At 42.8% G+C, this 19,345-nt stretch overlaps 1 protein-coding gene across 2 annotated transcripts; it reads right to left on the reverse strand.

The window, feature by feature from the left end:
- Positions 1–3,552: 3,552 nt before the first annotated feature.
- CNDP2 (carnosine dipeptidase 2) lies at positions 3,553–19,249 on the reverse strand. 2 transcript variants are annotated; one of them, XM_009641488.2, is made up of 12 exons: positions 18,483–19,249; positions 17,228–17,317; positions 16,142–16,285; positions 12,337–12,499; positions 10,654–10,742; positions 9,539–9,739; positions 8,935–9,019; positions 8,225–8,385; positions 6,129–6,293; positions 5,465–5,606; positions 4,695–4,842; positions 3,553–4,266 (listed from the first exon to the last, which is right to left on the reverse strand). In XM_009641488.2, exons 2-12 carry the CDS (start codon positions 17,285–17,287, stop codon positions 4,197–4,199), a joined length of 1,428 nt encoding a protein of 475 aa, XP_009639783.1. In that variant the 5' UTR covers positions 17,288–17,317; positions 18,483–19,249; the 3' UTR covers positions 3,553–4,196. The 2 variants fall into 2 exon arrangements, with proteins under 2 accessions (XP_009639783.1, XP_035752836.1); XM_035896943.1 differs by lacking the exons at positions 16,142–16,285; positions 17,228–17,317; positions 18,483–19,249 and adding an exon at positions 15,040–15,179.
- Between the last annotated feature and the right edge of the window lie 96 nt (positions 19,250–19,345).

Raw genomic sequence — 19,345 nt, forward strand, 5'->3', positions numbered from 1 at the left:
AGGGGCACAAGAAGCTGGGAGGGGGCACAGCCAGGGCTGCTGCCCCCACCTGGCCAAAGGGCTATTCCAGACCATACGACATCATGCTCAGCATATAAAATGAGGGAGCTGGCCGGGGGGCAATGACCACTGCTCAGGGATGGGATGGGCATCGGTCAGTGGGTGGTGAGAAATTGCATTGTGCATCACTTGCTTTCCATATTCTCTTATCATTATTATTCTTTTCCTCTGATGTTTTATTAAACTGTCTTTATCTCAACCCACGGGTTTTACTTTTTTCCGATTCTCTCCCCCATCTCACTGGGGCTGGGGGCAGTGAGCAAGCAGCTGTGTGGTGTTCAGCTGCCTGCCAGGTTAAACCACAACAGCAGCATACAGATAATTCCTGGGGTTTTTTTCTCAGCTGTCTATTTATGCAGTCACCAATCTTTCTGCAAGTAATCCTCCCAGGTCCCCAGAATGCTTCCAGGAAATGACTGCTGCTGACTGAAGTTACTTAAGCAAGGGAAAAAAATAGTTAAGTGATGATATACAAACCTTCTCACCATCTTTATTAAAACTTCAGTTTTCAAATAAAGCAGAGCTGGGCAGTTGCATCAAGTTTGACTGCAAGGGAATCTGGACAAGAAAAGCAAAATTATCTTGGGGTTGGGGGCACAGAGAAGGCACAAAGGTGATCCAACTACTTTTACTTTAGTATTTGAAGGAATTTAGCATACTTTGATATAACTTCACTAAGCAGAAGCTTGCAAAAGAATCCAAAACCCTCACCAATTTACAGTCACATACCATTTGAGTCAACTGGCAGTAATCTAGGCTCCTACCTGGTTTACCCCTCAAGAAGCAAGTGGTAGACAAGTAAAAGAGAAGAACATCTTGACGTATTAGTCTAAGCAGTAAATTAGCCTAAGCTAAGCAGGCATGCGTTGGTACCCCAAGGCCCAGCCAAGATTCAGACACTTACCAGGTTAAAGAAGTTCGTAACCATGTTCCTTTTGATAGCCCTTGCTCATGCTTGCTTGTAAATAGAGCTGGCACATCTCTATTCAGGAAAACTGGAGATTGTAGCTGCTCACATTTGTAAAGCTGTTCCAGGCATAACTCCAGCCCTGACAGACTACAGGGACTGCAGGCAAAGACCACGAGGAAGAAACTAAAAGACCAGCCAGAACATTTTTCCAGTGCTTACCATTACATAGGAGTTACCTATAACAGTAAAAGGCTAACCACGGCCATCCAAAATATCTGCAGTCTTGCCCTCCTCCTGGCGGTACTTCCCCCTAACCCGAGATTGATCTGGCAGTTAAGTCCTTTCACTTCAGAATCTTCTAATGAGCATTAATTAAGGGATATTAATTATACAAGCTTTCATGTTAACATATTAAACTGGAGCTGGCTAAACCTTACAGAAAACCATAACAGGTAAGAAACAGTGCTATGAAGGTTCTGCATGGAAAACACCAAGCAGCCTTTGTACACCCAGCAGATGGAGCTGTGAAGTTCTGTGCTTCACCAATACATTTTGGTTTTCCTGTTTAGCTCGCACTTTACACACTTCTTTACTGTGCAACAGTGCTGTTATTCAAATAACTTGGGCTAAGCAAATGCTTCAGGTGATGCACAAGCATTCCAAGATGTAGCAAACCTGATCTCCAGCAACAGATACTCATTTTCTAGAAGTCTTCAAGGAGTCAGGTCTGAGCAGGCAGGCTACAGGAATGAGCTGACACCACTCGTCCTGCCTGCGTTGTTCATTCAGGCCGAGCACTACTGCTTTTGTGGTCACCTTAGGCAGGGACTAGAGAGGTTACAGTGAAAGCAAGCTCTTCTGTAGCAAGGTAATAAATACTGATAACTTCCGACTTTAATTTTAAACATCTAAACAAATCTGGAACCCTGTTAAGTCTCTCAGGGCCCATTACTTCAGCAATTTACTCCTGCATGCTTAAGTAGGCCCCTGCATTTTGCTCAGGCCAAAGTCCCATTTTAATCTCCTTTTCACAGGGTTCTGGCACTCGCCCCATGCCAAAATACTTCTGCTGTCTACCCAACAGGATCTGCTTCGCAGCCTCTTCTACAAACCCCTCAACACATTTCCTTCTGTTTTGGGCATCCTCCACAACTCTGCCATGCTGTCCTCATTCAGGGAGTGTAGGATGTGATCCAGGGTCTTCCATGCAGAACTTGAGATGATTGATTCTCAAGGAAATAGTTACAAATGAAACAGGACAACTACAGACATGCTCACTTTCTGAACATGGTTCATGACATTATCAGCTTTTCTCCTGCCCAGATAAGCTTTTTCTTCACGTTGTGAAAAGCTAGTACTAACTCAGTCCAGGGACTGGATTTTTTATGTTTTTATGCTTTTCAAATTGATAGGTAGAAAATAAGCAATACAAACTCACCAACAGCCAGGGAATTGACTTTTCATGTAAGTTACCCCATTTAGAGAAGCCAGAGGTGTTGATTCAGTAACTGAGGAAGCTGCTTTAAACACACTGACTTGCTAGGACTAGTTATCCTGTATAGCTAATTGATCTTCACATACAGATTACTTTCAAAGATCCAGGCATGCCAGTCTCGCCCTACATACAGGCTGTATCAGAGTAGTTCCACTGTCACTGAAAGGTGAGAACCTAGCAGCCCACTACCCGGTGTCTGTACAGACACTAGGTGCTAGCAAGTACTGACACAGGCACAGGACACAGGTCTCCACCTGTACCCCAGCTGCAAGTGCAAAGTTTGATGGTACCAGCTCACCCCCAGCCATCAGCTTCCATGACAAACCAAACAGAACAAAAGAAACAAGGCAGAGAAGGTTTAGAAGCTTCACAGCAAGAACAGACAACTCCTCCCTGCCCCAACAGTCATCGACAATTAAGACCCCAGATCAAGCAATAGCAAAAACCAGACAGACAAGACATTCCCACCTTCTGCCCTCCAAGGGAGGGAGCACCACATGCTGCTCGCCTGTTTGTCAGGCTACAGGACCACACCACACTCCCAGGCAGTTCTCAGAGGTTGAAATACTTGACCTAGCTTAGCCTGCTAGTGCTGGTCAGGGAATTCAGAAACAGTGAGCCAAATCCAGTTCAGACTAGCACACATTTAGGAGGGTTTGGATTTTTTTATACAATACCAGAAGTGTTGGTGTCCAATGTTTCCAAAAACCAGCTTGAAGTTGGATGTCAGTCAGTAGTTGCAATGAGTGATGCTCTTCTCCCCCCACTTATGCCTACAAATACCACCCACTCCCATGCAGCATCATCAGTTGTGCTACAGTGTGATGACCTGGCTCACAGAGCCAAAAATGGAACATTTTCTGAGCTTGTTTTCCCTTGGGAAAGCAGGATTTAGCAACATCTGCTTCAAGGCAAGCTGTTATGGAGCCAGAGCCTAAGGAATAAAAGTTTGGATTCCCAGGAAGTACAGTCTGTGTAGCCATGTTGCTCATCTGCCTCTATAGCCATAGAGGAGTTCCTCCCAGGTTACCTGAAGTTGATTTCCCTCCCAAGTCATTATTTAATCCTTAGAGACCAAGAGCCAAACTCTAGAGCATGATTATTTATTGTCCTTTTTAGAGAATACAAAGGCAGCTTCAGAAAAAGATTCTGGCCAGTAGTCATTAGCACAGTGAATTGTTATAACCTGATCCACTCTTAATTGAAACCTGCAGGCAGGTATAAACCTTAAGAGACAAACTGCTCTTCCAAATCACTCGGTTAGCAAGAGAGATGCCTCACTACAGCTTGAGCACATTCCAGTACAGCCCTGTAATCTGTCACTTTGACTACTTCCAGGATATATCCAGGAATAACAGCCTTACACTTGGCTGGCAGTTCTGCAACTGATGTGGCTGCTTAAACAGTTGAGAGCAAACTGTTCTTCCTGCTTTACAGGAGAAGTAGATGAATACAGCAAACCACAACTTTGAAGTGATACAGAGGGGACAAAGATGCAGTTCAGGACTGCTGGCCAGATAAGGAATAGTCTGTGTCATTTGAAGTAAGTGTTTAAAGAAATATTTTTGGTATACATTGTTCTTTGTCAGTGGAACTGCATGCTTCCCTCTCCCCCACCAAAGCAGTAGAGTATTGGTGGAAAAGGGAAGCTATGTAAGATTTGGTAATTGATGACATTTTATAAGAAAATTCGGACTTCTGATCCATAAGCCAGAAGGTAAGGTGTCTAACTTAGTCCTTCAGCTGGGAGACTTCATAGAGGTATGCACCAAGCATCTTCACCCCCTGGATGTAGTTGTACCTAGAAAGAAGATAGCTTCCATTAGCACTGTCTTAGTTTGAGCTGTGTTTCTAGCAGCTGTGCTTTTTGCAGTATCAGTCCTATGCACACAACACACTGCAGGCATTACTGTCACAGGCAACAGGCACCACTCCCAACCTCCCTGCATCTCCCCTGGCAAGAGAGAAGTGGCACCCTTGGGGTAGGGGGTAGCCAAGCTTGGAGGCCAAAGTATAAAAACTGCTTCTGTTTCAAGTGTGTAAAACCAGAAGCAGTAATGAGATCAGGGTTCAGCTACAGACTAGTTGTTCTCTGCCAAGGTGAAATGGCACTTTGCCTTCCAGAGCATTACAGAAAAGCAAGAGATCAATTCTTCTTGGTCCTTTTCACAATACATGCCAAGACCCACAGTACAACTCAGCCTGGCACAGGGATAAATATTCTCTTACCTATTTAGCTTCTCATTTTGAGAGTGGGCACCATCATCTGCAGCTCCAACAGGAAGCAGCATGACATTCTTGCCTGTTGCTTCTTGAAAAGTAAGGGTAACAGGAATGCTTCCTCCCTCTCTCGTCAGGTCTGGTTCAACTCCAAAAACTAGAACAAGGTGGTATCTTGTCAGTTTGGAATTGCATTTGTTTTTCTAACACAGTTCCTTACTGATGCTTAAGCAATCAAGTACCAACCACTTTTGTACCATGTGCTGGCCAAATCCTGCTCTGTTTTAATCAGCCAGACTGCAGAGGTTCCAGAATTGTGGCATTTGCCCCTTAGTGTAGTGCTGGAGTACTGTCACTTTTAGAGTTCAGTTACACAAATAACACTGCATCTGAAAGCCTGTTTGTACCCCAACACAGAAGTTAGATTTGCTCTGCTTGCCCTACACAATCAGTTGCCCTAGCATAACTGTTTAAGAAGGATGCTAGGACAACTAAACTTTGGGGGCTTTGGCTAAGCAAGTGATCTGAACTACTGACATTCCCATCTTTATGCAAAAGCAACACCATACCAATGGACTTGTTCCAGTATAGTAGGAATGAACTTGGAATCAAGTTTCTTTCCTTCTTGTACCTCAGACTTGAGTTTAAGGATCACACATGACATGCTTCCTTACTACATAAGTGCAGAACACTGCAAACATGACCTCCTCACTATTTCTTGGAGATGCTGGAACAAGAGCTTTTTAGTCCTCCCAATGCCAAGTGGAAAACCCACTGACCTGTCTTCATGGCCCTCCTACCAGCCATGTAGTGGGGATGGTTGAAGTCTGACACCCAGGGTTTTCCACCATGGCCCAAGTATACTCTGAATTTGTTTGGGCTCTGCAGCTCTGCAAACTTTTTGCTCAGGTAGTCTTCAACCTGTAAGAAAGATTGAACAATCTTATCTACGTTAGCATTTATATGAACATTGGTAAAGACTGTATACTAAAAGCATCTTAGGGACTTGCAGGTCACTACTACTGTGCAGCAATACTTTTCCTATTACTATTTCATATTATTCCTACGTGTATCTGATTTCAAAGCAGACTATCTCCTTTAGGCAAGTTAACAGTGTGCTGTAGAACAGTTGGCCAATAGGTCAAACTCATGCTTTTGAATACATACTTCTGGCAACACAACTGCCCTACAATTAAATTAGCATTTACTCCTGAGCCCTTTCTTGTAGTTAGTTGAGAGAAATTGAATGGTCAGGCCACAACAGTCCAGCATGGGACCATACAGCAATTCCCTCAATTATTTAAGTCGAGGTGCAGAACAGGGAAGATGGTAGCAAAGTAACTCTAACTGCTTTAGAAACCAGACATACTCTTCCCCCAGGCATGGAGAACAGAAGTTTAGGGACACTAGTTATTTCGAGACTATCAATCCATCTCAACATACATGCTTTGTGACTTCTTCAGGAGTCATGTTTGGCACAAGTCTGATTGAGAACTTGCCAATCACTTTCCTTGGAATCACAGTCTTGGCTCCAGAGGCTGAGAAGGCTCCTTCAATTCCATGGAGAGACAAGGAAGGATATCTCCACCTATGCATAAGGATATCTCTCTGTAGAAGCAAAGGGAAAGATGCAAGGTTACATGAAGTTTGACAGAGTTCCCCAAAATAATAATTCCTTCAATCTAATAAAGACTTTGCAAGAAACAGTGCTTTCTCCCATGGACAAATGCAGCTTATTCAAGACCACTCAGCTATAAACAGAAGCCATTAGTCCATTAAGCACACATTTTGATGCGACAGCTGGGTTTTCAGCACCTTAAGAGATTCAGTATCTCTAGTTTGGCTTTCTCGTAGTTCTACGGAATTTACAGGACATGACCAGTCTGCTTCTGACAAGGACACAAATAACATTTATAAGGTGCTCAAGCACAGTGTGTAGGGAGTGTATTGGAACCTCTGCTCACCACTGCCTCAAGTCAGGCAGGTGCCTTCAGAGTCACACGCTTATGAAGATCACAAGTTTTCTAAAAGCCTCACCACTGTGCAGACAGGCGTACACTGTGCTCCTATTTATATCATCAGTTGTATTAACTTGCCTGAACTCCAGGTTGATTAAAGCAGGTACACTTCTGCATTTCCTCCTTGTTGCCTTGGACACAGCTGTTCAATACACTGGACACTGAATTAAACATGTTTGTCCTGTATAGTTACAGCATCTCAAACTTGAACTTCACCGCAGATATTCAGGAGACTTAGAAATTTTGTGGGCTTTAATGTTAACAGTTTGTTTCATTCCAGGTACAATCTGCCTCTAATCTTCTCTCAAAGAAAATTTAGCCATCACTGTTCAAATCTCTCAAGCACATTGTTTCTCACCTGGCAATTACAGCCTTCTCTCTCTTATCTCCCCTAAGTCTCAAAACCCTTCTTACACGCAGCTTAGTTAGAACTCCCTTGGTAAGTTAAGCTAGGATTTCAGTCTAGTAAGATTGAACAGCTTTAGTTCAGTATCATATATGAAGAACATCTTGCCAGCTCCTTCTTATGTACAAGCTGTATTTCATCCATTACTTTATAGGACTAGGCTAAACAAGGAAGCCCGTGTGCTCTCTCAGTTGATATAAACCTGAGCATTGTAAAGACAAGGTTGAGGATATAAAATTGTTACTTATACCTGTTTTGAGTTAAGTCTGAAGCCTCCTCCTGACAGTATTAGGACAGAAGACAGACCTGCACATGTAAACTTGCCTTTTTACAACACTTGTTTCTGCTTTTTATGATGTGTTTACATCTAGGGTTTAATGCTTTAGAATTCATATGCCTATACCTTGCAAGATTCAATGCTGTTAAAAGTATTCATTTGCAGAGATGCCAGGATGAAGATTTGAGAAGTTCAGACATGAGTTTATTGAACTCGAGCCTGTTCAAAGATTTGGCCAGCTGCCCAATTCATTGCTACAAAACAGTCCTTGCTTGCCAGGTTTAGGAAGATGTTCAGTACATCAACCTTAAGATCATCACAGCTAGATCTCAAGCTGTTTTCTCACCTTATGAGAAGTCATCTCTATAAGCAACTGCTTTATTTCTGATAACCCATTGAACTTCCCACAGATGTAAGAAATTGGATGTGCAGATGTGGTATCTGATCTCTGGAAAAGTGCTAGCAGTTCTTATCTAGCATTAAGAGAACAGCACTAGATTAAGAAAGTTCTGTACAAGTTTGAAATGCTACTTATACATACACTAAGGAGCAAATTTAAAGTTGCCTGGTCCGCTTGCCTTAAACATGAGATAGTCTAGACTAACTTTCCAAGCACCTAACATTTTGTAGAGGAACTGCTGGTGTTAAGTATGCAGTCAACTACACAGTAGGTGAAGTCATCTTCAAAGCAATGTTGCCATTTTAAAGACATCAAATGAATTCTGGGCCTACTAAATTACTTGGTAACTACAAAAGTACCCACAGAAGCTTGTTTCTGTCTAATACAAATAGCCTGAACACACACAGATAACTAGGGTATAGAGGGAGTACAGTATACCTTTGCATCATGCAATAGTTTTGCTGCTCCTACATCTTTTGCATATTCTTCCAGGTCAAAATCAATCTTCTCATATAGTGCCAGCTCCTCATCAGTAACAGGTGCAACTGCTTCATTAATACCCGGGATGAGAATTTTCCCCTTCTTATCTATGAGAGAACCTATAAACAAGCACTCAATATTAGGATCCAACCAGAAGAAACAAGATGTCATTGCTAGGAATGCTTACCATGGGAAAGGGAAGTTTCTGCCTTCTGAAAACTCCGTTAATGTAATAGAACTCTGATCTCTACCTCCCAGAGCCTGTTTCACTAAGCACAGAAGGCACTTACGGAATTTGCAGCTACCCAATATGTTTACTTCCTTGCAACTACATTTGATTCTACCACTACATATTTGGCTGGCCATTTGAAGGGAGGATTCCCAAGTAGTTCGATATGGCATCTGTAGAAGAGGAGCCGATTTAATTAACACACAAGTTTGCAGCAGGATTTTACAGGAAACTAAAGACAACTTCTTGGCAAGACCTTACTCATATTTCTGTATCTAAGGCATCAGCCTGTTTTATGCATACCCGGCAAGCACCTTTTCATTGGTCATTGCTTTGCCAGTGTAAGCAGCTCTTAGGAATGTCCCCTCTCTGCAAACTCATGCTTTAATAGCTCTTACTCCCACTTTAGATGCATTCAGTGAAACCTGCTTTTTCTTACCCATTAGAGTAATGAGATCTGTCATGGCCTCATGTACTGAACCACCATAAACTCCAGAGTGAAGGTCTTTGTCACTACATTCCACCTGGTTTGAAGCAAAATTAAGATTCAGGTTAATTTTAGCATGAAGACACTGACAAATGCACAGAACAGACTTTTACCCTAGCTTTTTGCTGTGAGTATTTTGAGAATGCATTTGTTTTTTAAACAAGATCACTCAGCTGTAGTACATTAAAGCAGATGTTTTTTATTGCTCTGTAGAGTACAAGCCCTTAGCACTGACTGTCCCAACCTTGAAGACTTCAGTGGTGACATCTCTTCTTGCACTCAAGAAAATATCTGGATGAAGATATCTATGCCATGAGATAATCCTGCAGTGAAGGTGCTGGCCTATCTTGCTTCATACATTTGAAAGCTATCCCTTCCACCCAAGTATCACACAGGACAGTAAAAGGAAGATATTGTAGAAACAGCTCTACTTAAGTAGTCAGTTTCACCTTTTCTGAAGAAAAGCTACTGGCATGAAAGAGTTTGAGCTACCACTCTTCTCCAGTAGGAAATTCAGCTTAAAAATACTGGGTTTGCTGTGTATTTCAGCACTTACCTCTATGAAATAGTAGCAGATACCCCTCAAACCATAGGTGATACAAGGCTTCTTCTTGCCTAACCAGTAGTTGTCAGAAATGCAAACGTAATCCACATCTTTGAAGAAAGTGTCCCGCTGAGCAAAAATGAGTTCATCAAGGCCTTCGGATCCTGATTCTTCCATACCCTCTAGGCAGAACTTAACATTTACTGGAAACTCCTTTGAAAATGAACAACAAGAACAGATTAAGTATGTGAAAACATTGGACTCCTTCAGCAATCAGTAATTTTCATCTGTCATGTACAAAGCAGAAAAATGGACATGGGTAAATCAGTTCCATGACAGTGGAATTTGTTAATCATACACTAAGTATTACAAAGTTTGGACTGCGCTTATGTTGAGGGCACTTACACCACCCTTCGTTTGATGGAATTCCAACACTTCCAGAGAGTTTTAACTAACCTCTTCAGTAACTTTTCCCAAATCCTCTTAACTGTGGGAACGCAGCAGAGATCTGTTGCCAAAGGTAAGTCACAGGGCTAGGAAAACTAATATTAACCATGTAAATTGCATGCTACAGTAGGAGAGTCAGAGCTACCCTGTCTATCCAGTCTACCATATTCCATGCCTAGACAGCACTTGATTATCAATAATTCCTCTCACAAGTAATAGCAACTTGTCCTGCAAGATGAAGCAGACAACCCAAGCTACTTCTGACAGCAATTTTCTTGAACAGAAATAGTAAAGCTCCCAGTTTAGTGTTACTAAGTTAATATCTTTAGAGCTCAGTGGCAGAGAGACATAAAGCTTTGCTAAAGGCCAAGCTAATCTGACATCCTTATATGAAAGTGGTGATCAATTTGATTATTCCTCCTGGTCCAGATGCATTTTCCTTTCTACACATTTCATTAAAGCAAAAATGTTTAAAGTGCAATTCAAGCATCTACAAGAATAACTTGTCAGCAAGTCAACTCAACACTACTGGAACATCAGGGAATTTACAGAACTGTTGCATCATTCCTCCAATCAGCTGAATAAGCAGGCTTGCCTCACAAGGGTTTGTGGCTTGGATAACATTTATTGCTAGACTCAGCTGTATGCAAAAAAAAGCAGGATATATTTTGGGTCCATACCTGGTTAGTTTGTTGATAAGCCTCCAAGGCATTCAGCCAGGCAAGCACTGGACCTTTGTCATCTGTTGATCCTCGCCCATACAGCTTTCCTGTAGAAACGAGATGCAAATAAACCAGTGTGGAGAAAAATTAGGATGAAGCTTCAATCGTCTCTTGCCTGCAGGAGAAAACATCCTTCTGGATAAGCTTTTTAGCCCTGCTTGTATTAACTTTCATTTCTGATTCTTTTGAAGCAACAGTTTCACACCCTACTTCATACACCCATGCAAGTGGGATAGGTACAGGACTGCAATAGTTCTCCCACTTAAAGAGCTAGCCTACCTCTATCCAGGGAGCAGATAGGAAAGGAGTTGAACATAAACCTGGAAAAGCTGTAACTCCTCCTTGGGCTAAGTTGTTCCTATATCCTTCACAATAATATAATTTTCTACAAACACAGCAGTAGAAGGAGGTAGCTTGTTTCTATACCCTTAACAGAAACCTATCCAGTATTACCTTCAGTTCTTTGTTTGAAGAGTAAAACTTCAGTAGCTAGTGACCAATCACTTCTCTGGATTGTCCAAATAAGTGTGAATCTCTCCAGAAAGGGCTCTAGTCAAAGCCAAGTTTTACAGGCTTGAGGTAAGTCCCAGGAAATGTAGCACATGGGATCACAGTAGAGGCAGACAGTGCTGCAACTCAGCTGTGGCTACAACTGCTAAGCACTAGATATAGCCACAGTGACAGAACAGGCCAGGCAGCTTGCAAGGTAAGGAGCCATGGGTAAATACACCTTCTACACTGCCAGGTTGCATGGAGATGAGCCCCACACAGCCTGGGGCAAGTCTAGTTCTTGCTATCAGATGAAGTAATCCCACTTAGTAACTTAGACTCTGCTGCCTATGACCAAGTGGACAGGTAGAAATAATAATTACCACAGATACTTCTTTTCTTGGCAATGATTAACACCTATGCGACAAGAATGGTTAATCTCCTTCTATTCATATGACCTTTGACACTTGCACTGAGCAAGTGAAATGAGGAAGAAGCTGTTGCTAGCACCAGCTTTAAATAGAAAAGAAAGATTTAGTTTCCTCTTGGCTACTGGCAATGTGTTGTTTCAACGGGAGTTACTGCATGATTTCCTCATCCCCACTTACAGGAGAATGACACTTGTCTGGGCACTAGCTCTGTAAAACACAGCTTCTGCAGTACTCTTTGTAGCATACTACACAAACACGAGGCGATCCAGGGAGGCTGCTGTACCACTCTTGTCCCCAGGCATAAAGAGTTGTGTTGAGCGTTTGTCCCCTGCAGTGGTTCAAAATCCCTGCAGTTTGACATGACCTTATAGGTAGCAAGTTGTGAACAGCACAAGAAACTAGTTCTGGAAAGTTTTCTGGCAAGTTGTTACCATGGAAGGCAGTAGTTAGGACTTTGCTGTAGCCACAAGGAAGATAACATGCAAGTACAGGCTAAACTATCAGAAAAGGAAACAAGCCCTGACAGAAGCTGAGATTTTGCAGCTCTACTTGTTTACCATTTCCCCTCCTGCATCTTTTACCTCAGTAGTATTGAACAAACACCCATGTCTGTTCTTAGTCTCCTCCTCCCCTTCAATCAAGGGTACAACTTTAGAACAGTTGAGAAATACCACACTTGCTACAGAAGCGCTCATCAGTTTGTGAAGTCCAGCGCTCTCACCTTCTCTTTCTACCAGTGTGAAGGGCTCGCTATCCCAGCCGTCCTCTAGTGCTGCTGGCTGAACGTCCAGGTGACCATACACACACACCGTCTTTTTGTGTGGATCTGAGCCAAGTGTTCCCAAAACAATTGGCGGTAGAGGGATCTCTGATCCATCAGGCAGCTAGAAATAGAAGGCAAGAAATTTTAGGCAAATGTGGAATGTCAGAGTGAATTACTTCAACATTATGGAGGTTATGAGATTAGGGGCATAGACAGCTAAACAACACTAAGCTACTTCAACTGATAGCCAGAAGCAGTGTGCATGACAGAAGGCATGACAGCACCATGCCAATAAGTTTCCTGACAAGTCCCACTAATAGTCAAAATGTTCCAGGCCACTCAGAACTGTTAGCTTTAAACTAACAATACTACATCAGATTTTAGCAGAGCAAGCTGTCTGCATGCCAAAGTGTCATATCTAATGCTTACCTAAGCATAAGTGATAAACTCCATTCGATATTGCATTCTGCACTGCTTGTCACTGCACTTTCATCCTGTTCACAATATAGCTCTCCAGCCAAGTTTCCTAACAGCGGTATCACCAAGTGTAACACGTGCCTAGTTTCCTGATGGTGGTATCACCAAGTATAACACATGCCTACACCCAAATGAGGTCAGCGTAACAACTACAACCTTTCTCTATGCCAATCTACACTGTTAAGCAAAGGGCAAGGTAGTGCTGATGAACTTAGTTCAAGAGTTGAACTGGGCTTAGCTCTTTGGAATACTCCATAAGCGATTATCACATGCTATTCTCAGTCAGCATATATTTCCCTTCTGGTGAGCTAACACATACTCCTAGACACTGTTGAGCAGATCAAGATAAGCTTTGACTTTTTGCTCATATGGGCTCCAAGCTCTGATTTTTTTTATCAACAGGTTCCATGGTCCTTGGCCAGCTGCAGCTCTAAGTGATTAAAGCATTATTGCAAGAATTTATACTTACAGTAATCAGTGCACAGTACAAACTGCTGTGCAGCAGTAAATTTAGATCAGACAAGTTCACCAGCTGCTTTACAGTGTCCTTCATTGATATAGTAGCAATGTACATAATACACTGGCTAGTTTTGTCTATACTTAATACAAAAGTAAACACTCAGATTAACATTAATCCAGCTGTAAGTTTTCTAAATAGAAATATTACTTGTAACAAACTCTGTAACATCAGTTCCTGCTCCCAAAAAGTTACACTGATGAAAGAAACAAGTTTGCCTCTAAATTAACTGAAACACTTTTGATGGGATTTTAGGCTGTAGGTACTAGCAAAGCTGGAATTATCCTACAGATTTCCTCTTAAGAAGTCAGCTGCTTCCCTGCTGGGGCCTGTAGTGCTACAAACAAGTGTATTGCAGTCGCCAAAAGCAAGAACTGCTCAGAGGGTCCTGATACACTTAGATTTCACACAGCAGTCATTAGCACCAATTACAATAATGATCTTCTAAAACTAGCAAACACTCCAGTACAATAGGATTTTGAATGCCACTATCCAAATGCTAGTGTAACAGTTTTGGTATGGGTCTTATTCTGTGACACGTAGCAACTAAGCCCTTCAAAGGAGGAGTGTATCAAGCGGATTGCTCCCTAGGATGAGATTACCATTACCTTTCTCATAAGCACATACATTTCTCAGGTGAAGAAAAGCAGTCCAGACATCTAAAAATAAGGAGGGGACTCATCCTGCTAAAGATCCTTCTGTACCTGGTTAAGGGAGCAGTGCAATCTTGTGGCAAATTAACACTTCTGGAAGAGCCTAAAAGTCTTTTGGAAGACTTATTGAAGCTTCAGTCAGTATCTTTACAGCCTGTGGGTTTAAGGTCCAACACCAGTCTGCTGTTAAAAACATCTAACATTTTTGTTTACAGGTGCTCTGTTCATGTTCAGTTAGAAAAGTATTTAAAATACACTTAATACACAGTTCAAAATGTAATACAACATGCTTAACTGATCTGGATCCCAAGGCTTACTATAAACAGCAAAGGTTTTAACAGGAGGCTCAGACTGTGTGGCAGGAAAGACATTATCCCACACCCCAACAACTGCCTTTCTAGGCCACTACCCACAAGACCCTTGTGTGGTGATCCTGACCAGAAGACCATCAGACATCAAGGAATTAGCGATCCACATAGTTATCCTGAGTACACCCAAGCCTGTGCTGTGCGATGCTACACACACAGCTTCGCCCTCCTGCCTGTATCGTGCTGTGAATATCCTTGGGCTGCAGGATAAACTCAGCCAGATGACTGTACCTTGCAGGCAGTTCCCACTTGGTATCAGTGATAACACCACCTGCACATCCTTGTTTTTGGAAGTGCAGCAAGAAGTTCTCATGTGAATATCCCTTTTGTTTGTCAGTGGAGTCAAACAGCTTGAATAAATAAAATGGGATAACATTTCCAAGAATGGGATCTGCACAGCATGCTGCATGCTGACTGGATGCCCACTAGACACTGCACAGCTTGGGGTTGCCAGCTCCTGAAGGGACATAAGATTATTTACACTATCCTCTTTATAGTGGTAGCTCTAATAAACAGCATTTAAAGCGGTATTTTATGGAGTCTAAGTGCCTTTCTTACTGGGATCATAAGAAGCCAGCCTGGTGCAAAACACCCTGTGTTCCAAGGAGAATTTTTCTACTAAGCTGACATGGAGATCCTCACATACCTTTTGTCTCCCAATATCCATAAGTTGGGTTGTGCCTCCCAGCCGCTCAATATCCTTTGCAGCAACCTCCATCATGTGCCTGATTTCAGCCCTCTTCTCCGGCCATGCTGACACACTCTGGATTGCCACCCATTCAGCCAGCCGCTACAGAAGGACGAAAAGTTAAAGGTTTCACTACACATGAATTATGGCATGGTAGGCACTATACAAATACAACACCGTGCAATTCAACTAATACTGTTTTAGCCAAGCTTAAACTTGAGGCAGATGAGCTCTGTCCTCTGCTCAAAGGAGTACTCTAACCATGGATACTACACTCAAAAGCTCTCTAAAATCTCACTTTCCTACAGCTGCCCCTCCAGTGTAGCTCAAAGCCTACAGATACAGAAGGTAGGCTTAAGAGTATGACAGCTTGTGCATATTGTGCCTTTCTTTGAGAATCCAGAACCAGCTAATGTGGTTTCTTCAGGCTTCTCAGAAAGGCTGCCTTAGCTTTTTCCCCCCAGTGTGAGATTGGTGACAGCAACTGTTAGAAGTCAAGTTGAACACTTGGCATAGATGTTGCCTGGGAGTTTACAGTGCTATACTGCTGATTCCTTCACAGGCAAAAGGGACTGCAATACAAAGTGCAACTGAATAGCAGGTTAAACAGCAAAGTACAGAAGGTAACCTTTCTCTGTCCCCCAACATGAGCAATTTCATACCAGACAGCTTTATTCCAGCCTTGTTTATATCTTTCCTCTCCCATTGCAAAAGGGGAGAGACAGTATAAACCTAGTTTGGCATTCAGGAGCTAGTGTCAAACTTCTGCTTCTAAATAAGTCACTGCTTGCACTACACAGTAATAGACCATTTTCTAATAAATCTACCATGGAGATTTAGGTCTTTGAACAGAACTATCCCTAAACTTAGGAAACAGTTTTCTGGCTTGGCTCAAACCAGTCACACCTGCTGCCTGCTCCCCCAATTACTTGGCACTATTGCTGTATTTTATAGGTGTAACAACAAGCTTGAAGCTGACCACCCATCAGCTTTCAATAACCCAGCTATCTGTGCTGCAGGACAAAACTCCAAAAGAAAACTTACCTGGATAATTCTATACCTTTTGTCTCCCAATATCCATAAGTTGGGTTGTGCCTCCCAGCCGCTCAATATCCTTTGCAGCAACCTCCATCATGTGCCTGATTTCAGCCCTCTTCTCCGGCCATGCTGACACACTCTGGATTGCCACCCATTCAGCCAGCCGCTACAGAAGGACGAAAAGTTAAAGGTTTCACTACACATGAATTATGGCATGGTAGGCACTATACAAATACAACACCGTGCAATTCAACTAATACTGTTTTAGCCAAGCTTAAACTTGAGGCAGATGAGCTCTGTCCTCTGCTCAAAGGAGTACTCTAACCATGGATACTACACTCAAAAGCTCTCTAAAATCTCACTTTCCTACAGCTGCCCCTCCAGTGTAGCTCAAAGCCTACAGATACAGAAGGTAGGCTTAAGAGTATGACAGCTTGTGCATATTGTGCCTTTCTTTGAGAATCCAGAACCAGCTAATGTGGTTTCTTCAGGCTTCTCAGAAAGGCTGCCTTAGCTTTTTCCCCCCAGTGTGAGATTGGTGACAGCAACTGTTAGAAGTCAAGTTGAACACTTGGCATAGATGTTGCCTGGGAGTTTACAGTGCTATACTGCTGATTCCTTCACAGGCAAAAGGGACTGCAATACAAAGTGCAACTGAATAGCAGGTTAAACAGCAAAGTACAGAAGGTAACCTTTCTCTGTCCCCCAACATGAGCAATTTCATACCAGACAGCTTTATTCCAGCCTTGTTTATATCTTTCCTCTCCCATTGCAAAAGGGGAGAGACAGTATAAACCTAGTTTGGCATTCAGGAGCTAGTGTCAAACTTCTGCTTCTAAATAAGTCACTGCTTGCACTACACAGTAATAGACCATTTTCTAATAAATCTACCATGGAGATTTAGGTCTTTGAACAGAACTATCCCTAAACTTAGGAAACAGTTTTCTGGCTTGGCTCAAACCAGTCACACCTGCTGCCTGCTCCCCCAATTACTTGGCACTATTGCTGTATTTTATAGGTGTAACAACAAGCTTGAAGCTGACCACCCATCAGCTTTCAATAACCCAGCTATCTGTGCTGCAGGACAAAACTCCAAAAGAAAACTTACCTGGATATAGACATTCTCGTGTTCATCGATGTATTTAAAGAGTGCTTCAAGAGCAGACATTTTCAGACCAGAATAGTGTTGCTGAAGATTCTGTGGCAGAAAAATAATTTAGTCTTCACAGGTTTCAGAAGCAACAGTCAGTAATCAAGCAGCCACAGAAGACTTTCACCTTTCAGCTGCTAATGCCACACACTAAGCTATGTGAATATAAAACTTCAGGCCACTCCCTCTCATAAAATCACACAGTGAAGAGGCTAAACAAGATTATATTTAATCCCCACACCGCTGTTTCTGCCTCTCCTCCCAAAATAACTTTGGAAGTTAAACTGAGCAAGCATGTCTACAGAGATACCTCAATCAAGTCATGTACTTCACTTTACTCCAGAATTACAGGCAAAATGTTACTCAAGTGAAATCTACTCTTTGAAGTTGCATCTTATTATAATGAGTTCAACTAATAGTGAGCCATAAGCTTGAACACCAGTAGCTAGGTCCAAGAAAGCACCACGCTTACTTTGTGCTCTACAAAAGAGGTTAAAAGCAGGCAGCTTAAGAACTGTGTTTTCTTCAGCTTTAAAGTCCTAACCTGCTACTCAGCCTTCTCAAAGAAGGTCAGAGTGAAGCCACAGGAACCAGCCCCAGCAGGCACAAGCAAATGGTCAGTAACTAGTTCAGTGCCACCACTTCCCTGTTTTTAGTTTCAGCTGAAGGTCACATGAGAAAGTCCAAGACCTCTCCCCTCCTCACTTTTCTGTCTTCCTCACCAGTCCAAAATTCATTTTTAAAAGACAATGTCCAATCGGCCAACAAAACCAACAAGCTTAAACTTAGTTGTCAAGTTAGAACTAGAGGTACAGCACCTCCTTTTCAGGCAGGAAAGTAATGAGCTTTACAAACATGCCTCTGAAATCCAAGCGCATGGGCAATGAGTGACCCCAACATCCATGTACTACAGTGATCAAGCATGCTCAGCAGCACCAGCTGCTGCAATTCAGTATTTTGTTCAGCCAGCTCTATGCCAGATCCTTCAAGCCTTTCTTCCACTTCTACATGGAAGTCACAAGACAAGCATGATAGTTGTTAAAACACTTGGCTTTGACTTTCTTGAACAGCTGACTTCTCTACATAGCCAAAACAAGTACTTTCAAGCTGCAGGTTGTCCCATGCAACATGCTGCAAAATAAGCACATCCTGCCAGCCCAAATCTACAAGAGACTTACAGAATGCATTTTCTTTCAAGCAGGGTTGTACTTACACAGGTCACTGATGTTTGACATACAAAAGTCCTTTCGCTCACTGGAGATGGCTCCTATTTAATTTACAGCATCCATGAGGCTTAAATTTGGATAACAAGTTTTAAGCATGAATTAGAACAACTCCAAAACACCAGACAGCTCAAGCATTCTCTTCCATAACCAGGGAGGGTAAGAATTGAACACCTTCAGAAGGACTACATAGACATGACCAAGTTAAAGCAATGCTTCTCGCTGAAGCCTGGCTTCCCTAAAGAAGCCACCATACTCACACACAGTTAAGGGCTCAGGCGTGATTCACCCGGAGCTTTTCAGAGAAGCCAGCACACAGGCATCAGCCCTGTGCATCTGGGACTCCACTCAACCAGTTCCTATAGCAACCTCAGGGCTTTGGCTCCGCAGCACAGACACAAAATACATCTTACATGGAGGCCGATACTCTGTCCAACACAAACACAATCTGGGCTACTTGCTAAGCCAGGGACTGCTTTAAGCGTAAGCCTAAACAGTTAAAAATTCTTAAAAGTTAGAGGAGCACTGAATCACTCAAGTCGCACTGCAGAGCTGCACAAAAAATCTGCCCCAGCCAGCTTCAAACTCGGAAAAGCAAGTGCAGCTTACTGCACAGCACCAGGCTGGGTACGACTGCCCCTCCCGGCTTAAAAATCAGGCCAGATTTTCCTGTGAGGTCCTTCAGGCTGGAGAACCAAGTCCCTCCTGCCTGGGTGGAAGCAGCTCCGCAGTCTCACCCTTTCACAGCACTAGGGCAGCTCTGCGCTCCTTACCCGCAGGCAGGGCGAGCGCCCCCGGGGAGGGGAGCGCCTTGAGCCAGGTCAGCAGGGGCCTGTCGCCACCACAGACCGCT

Source organism: Egretta garzetta, unplaced genomic scaffold (assembly GCF_000687185.1).
Source record: "Egretta garzetta isolate BGI_Z169 unplaced genomic scaffold, ASM68718v1 scaffold126, whole genome shotgun sequence".
Lineage (NCBI taxonomy): Eukaryota > Metazoa > Chordata > Aves > Pelecaniformes > Ardeidae > Egretta > Egretta garzetta.

Bases quoted from the DNA above. Each gene is read 5' to 3' on its own strand.
- CNDP2 (XM_009641488.2), bottom strand. From the start codon at position 17,287: ATGTCTGCTCTTGAAGCACTCTTTAAATACATCGATGAACACGAGAAT. The intron at 10,743-12,336 runs GTGAGAGCGCTG...TCGTTTCTACAG, and splicing joins CACACTGGTAGAAAGAGAAG to GAAAGCTGTATGGGCGAGGA. The intron at 5,607-6,128 runs GTATGTTGAGAT...TCTTTCTTACAG, and splicing joins CTGAAGAAGTCACAAAGCAT to GTTGAAGACTACCTGAGCAA.